We start from the raw sequence: 5,055 nt of genomic DNA on the forward strand, positions 1-5,055 counted from the left end.
TCATCCGATCATGATAAAAGTTTGATACAATATATTTGACAGTATAGGTATTATTATTATTATTACAAATAGTATTTTTTTTTATTATTCGATAGTCGTAGACATCATCGGTTATTTTAAACAAAAATTATATTATTATGATCGGTGAATTGAATTAATTTCGATATTCAATTCGACGGAACAAAATATCAATTATTTGTTGTAGTTATAATAATAATTATTAGTTCGGGAACAACAACACAAAATCATGAAGTTGTAGTTGTTGCAAAGGTCCTTCATTAAATGTGGGCATTTCAAATCCTTAACACACAATACCGGAACGTCATCTGAAATAGAAAAATAACACTAAATATTATTAATTACCCATCACTGTCATTACACTACAAAATATAAGTATTTTACAATATTGAAATAAAAGTCGTTCAAATATTTTTTGTAGTTAGTTTTTAGTTGTTTAGTGGAGGTTTCATAGTAATTCAAGTAATTTGACCATTCTCAGAATATTTCATATCAAATATTTTGAATATTTGTCAACTTTTTTTAGTTTTAATTTCCTATAAAATTATCAGTATCAGTCGAAAAACGGCGAAGACATAACAAGATTAAGCTTGGGGGTTCCAGTTGGTCATGTTTTAAGGAATTTAATATAGGCAATTTATTTAAATGGTGAAATTAAAATGACTTGTAAGTGTGTGCAGTGTGCAATAAGAAACGAACATTATTATGTGAGAGTTTATTTTGTAATCATTTTCCTAATAATATGTCCTAGAAATGTCCTGTATTATAACAGTTGTAGGCCCGCATAATACCGCCCAGTAGGTCGGACGTTCTTTATATTTGCCATCAAATAACTTACGTACGCGCAGGCATTGGCAAAGATAATAGATAAAAAATTTTCAATTTAAAACATAAAACTCATCATGATTCATGATCGATAACATATTAAGGTGTAACTTATTAAACTAAGAGCTAGAATATTACGCGAAATCAATTGTTTTTGCTAATATTGCCGATACCCTAATAAGTTTACCTATAATATATAACCGGTAGACGGTCACTCATTATTATAACCCATCTGGTTTTTAAATCACTGAAAACACCAAATTCTCATCTGTCGTTTAATATATCTGGCGTAATAAAAACACCTACAATTTTTTTAAGAGCAGTTTTTCATAATTTTATCGTAATGGTGTTTTAATGATTGATTTATTTACTGAAACATTTGTAAAAACAACTTTATCGTCATCGGGCTCAATATTATATTATATTATAATAATCGAAAACACAGTTAACCGCCCTACGCACAATAGTGTGCTGCAATTCAAACGACACGTTTGTATCTTGTGTCGTTTGATTAGCTGTGACGATAGTCAACGAGCCTGTTGTTGTTGCGTGAACACGAGATTTTTACCGATAACAACAAATTAGCGTGTTCCGGTCAGGTGATTTATAACCTACACACATGAATATCGAACACACAAAATATCGAAAATAATAATATAGAACTATAAATTAACGTAGGACATTTTCTCCCCGAATTTCGAACATTTTCTTATGGGAACATTATAATACTGTAACATGGCATGTAGAAATAATAATGTAATAATTTAATAGATTATTAATTATGTAAGGTGTTAAGTTCAAAAATTAAAACTTTATAATTGTAGCCATTATAATTTATATTGTAGCCACTCGAAACAATAATATAAAACATATGATATCACCTGAGTACCTGACATATTATATACTATGGGACTTAGGTTTAGGTAAAATGGTTTTTAATGTTGATTCATTAGCAAGATTACTGTGTTTTAATCAAAGTGGTTTTTAATATTCTCAAAATTCTTTATGTAGAAATAAGAATAATAATGTTTGGTTCTTTGATAATTCAGTTAAAAATACAAATAAATAAAATGTCTTGGGTGAAAGTATCGTAAACTCGTTTAATGAATATCATAATGCAGTGGCGTAGCCAGGATCATGAAATGGGGGGTGTTTTAAGTATAGATTAAAACCAAATTTTTACAGTTTTCGTATATAAATAAATTAAGGGTTCAGAACTTGACTTGTTTCACTAAAAATTATCGAAATATGCAGTCAAAATGCTCAAAATATGCTTAAATATATGTACTATGTAGCAACATTTTTATATTATTTCTGAAAAATCATAAACCATATTGCAATTTTGGTAATAAAAAACTAAAAAATAAGTAGGTATATAAACCTGATAAATAAATAAATAAATAACAACTTAATTTTTAAAAATGCTGGCATACAATTCTAGGTTAATAAATAAGTAATAACCAATAACGTGATATGCGAACACCGTGATAAACAAACACGTATTGATGTTCATTCATTCGTACAATCTACAATCTAGATGTCAATTATAGTTTAAACACAGTTTTGTTACAAAGAGACTTATGAAATCTTACATATGCGAACATAGGGCCAACTGTAGCCAAGCTCCACCAACAACTTTAACAACCCCCCACCCCTCCCAAACATTTACTTAATTTTTTTAAGCTTATTCAATTTTATAATAGTATGGTATTAGGCTTCGGCCTCCCCAAATCTCATAATTATCGCCTATTGTACCTACCTAACCAAACATAATATTTTTTAAGATATTTTTCAATGTTACCTATCCAAATATAATTTTTCCCGACAATTGTATGTACATTTAAGTTAAAAAGTACTCAAAAATGCAAATTCAAACTTTGTATTTAATTTCGCCATTTCATAAGACAAATGTATAACTTGCAAGCAGTCCTAAACCCTATAATCAATATATTTATTAGGTGGGAAAATGTCAAGGGGGAAGGGGTTCAAACACCCAAAACCCCCCCTGGCTACGCCACTGTCATAATGTGTTTCTAAATTAAAATCTATTAAACCGAATTACTACAGTCTTATCAGGCGATTATGACTAAACTCTAAATTCTAAATAGGTTCAATTTTGAGGCTGTGGCAAAAATGTATTGAATAAAAAAAAGTTCATCACATTCCCATTCTTAAACAGAAAAATGTACACATGATAATGTAGTATTGTAGTATCAAAACTATTTTAAGTGCATCCGAGACGTCTTTGAACACGCTCCGAGACGACCGTTATAATGCCTATATTTAACCCCTTAAAAATAGTTGTTGAGTAAACAGATAATTGATATTTTTTGCGTGGTTAAAAATTGTGTTATCGTATGTAAAAATATTTTTTGACATTTCAACGCATTGTTAAAATAATATGTCCACCTAAAACGCCTAACAACTTTACGATAAAAATTACAAAATTATCGGTCGATGTCCTTTAACTGCGTAGTTTAGTAATGACATACTATTTATTAGTATTTAATATTTACTATTGTATCGAGAACGATATTATTGTTTAATTTTTTATTTACCTCCAAAAATGTTGGGACAACCGCAACACGTTCCGTGTATTATCGCCGAATCATCTTGACACTTCCAGCTTGGACACGCTCTATTCGAGCAGTAATGCACTGAAAACATTATATTAATTATTATCGGTATATATAAGTCGTTGTAATTATATGACATGCGTACAACGTATACGAGACACACGCCACAGGCAGAGCCCTAGGCCGTAGGCTAATATAATTATTAATAGTCAACAGTAATAACGCGTAATGTATATTTAAAGCAGATTATCCAGATAGGAAAAACAATGTTAATGACAATATTGATCAGATCTTATGTGTAGGCTACCTCGGGTTTGGCTTCACAATATCATTTAGATTCAAGGCTGCGAGTATATTTTAAAGAGTAAAAAAGTTAGAATTTTATCACTTTTAAAATAAGTTACATGATAAATTACTCCATTTAAAAGTTATTTAAAATTGCCCATCCTTGCGTAGTATTATTACCATCGTAATATAATGTATGGTATTATAGTATTTACGATTATGCGTTAGGTACCTCTGTATATGTCGTCCATGTGCAAAATACAACGGTTGTCGTATTGTATGGCTCTGCCGGTGGCGTTGGACACGTCTGACCACGTGTTGTCGGACAACCCGGACGCGACGACGAGAAAAGCGAACGTGAAAAAAGCGCTCAGAACTGCCCCGTTGGACTTCATGGTGGAGAATGGACAGATCTCCGACTGACGTTGGTGTTTTATATTAAGCCAGGTCTGCACCTCGACTTTCGGCGTCTGTATGTAATGACGCGTCTCAGTATAATTATTGCTTATCACAAGCTATGATATTATTGTTATAATAATGGTTTGTCTGTAAAAAATTCGAGAACACCGATTTTTATGTAGCAAGTCGACGACGACTAAAGCGGAAGAGTTATTCGCGACTGATCACTGCACTAGAACGACCGCACGCTTCACGTCGCCCTGTAATAGTTTACGAAATTGTTAGTAGGCGATCGCACGAAAAATAAAAAATAAAAGATTATAATATATTATTTTCTTCTTTAATTTGTTCGATAATATTTTAACTATAATAGCTCTGTTGACGATGACGATGTTAATATAATAATAATAATAATAATAATAATAATAATGCATTCGGCGTAGGTCACTTTGATAAGCATGAATTAGAAGCAGTACGTGTTCACGATAATACTATGGGAAACACGCTCAGTATCTCAGCGTAGAGTACGGTTCAATATTTTAAACAGGCCAGTGAACATATGCGAATTAAAAAATGGTTTTGGCCAGTGGGGTAAAGACGTGAAAATCTCGGACGTATCGTGCATATACTATAGAATTTTACAGTATTTCATGTCGGTGAAGAATAAACGTGTCTATAGCCCCACAAATAATTATTGGTTTCACGCTTAAATCAAAAGCATTCAAAATATAGATGCTAAATATATGTATTGTTTTCCAAAATACAAAGGTAATTAAAATGTCAATGTGGAGAGCTATACATATTACATTTATTATATATTCAAAGTGCCTGTAGAAATATGTCTGTATAATAGTTTGCCTTGTGAAAATAAATAAATAAAATAATTTATTTTATAACATTAATAATTAATTATATATAACAATAATTAACAAGTATAATAAGTAATAACTAA

General features: G+C 30.8%; 1 protein-coding gene across 1 annotated transcript; it reads right to left on the reverse strand.

Annotated features, from left to right (window-relative positions):
* Window positions 1–11: 11 nt before the first annotated feature.
* ACYPI27259 (uncharacterized LOC100575004) lies at window positions 12–4,325 on the reverse strand. The gene is given in 3 exon segments (NM_001293350.1): window positions 12–326; window positions 3,402–3,500; window positions 3,937–4,325. Coding segments are annotated over 3 exon segments (396 nt in total). The 5' UTR covers window positions 4,100–4,325; the 3' UTR covers window positions 12–192.
* Between the last annotated feature and the right edge of the window lie 730 nt (window positions 4,326–5,055).

The sequence above is a fragment of the Acyrthosiphon pisum genome, chromosome A2 (assembly GCF_005508785.2).
Source record: "Acyrthosiphon pisum isolate AL4f chromosome A2, pea_aphid_22Mar2018_4r6ur, whole genome shotgun sequence".
In the NCBI taxonomy this organism is placed as follows: Eukaryota; Metazoa; Arthropoda; class Insecta; order Hemiptera; family Aphididae; genus Acyrthosiphon; species Acyrthosiphon pisum.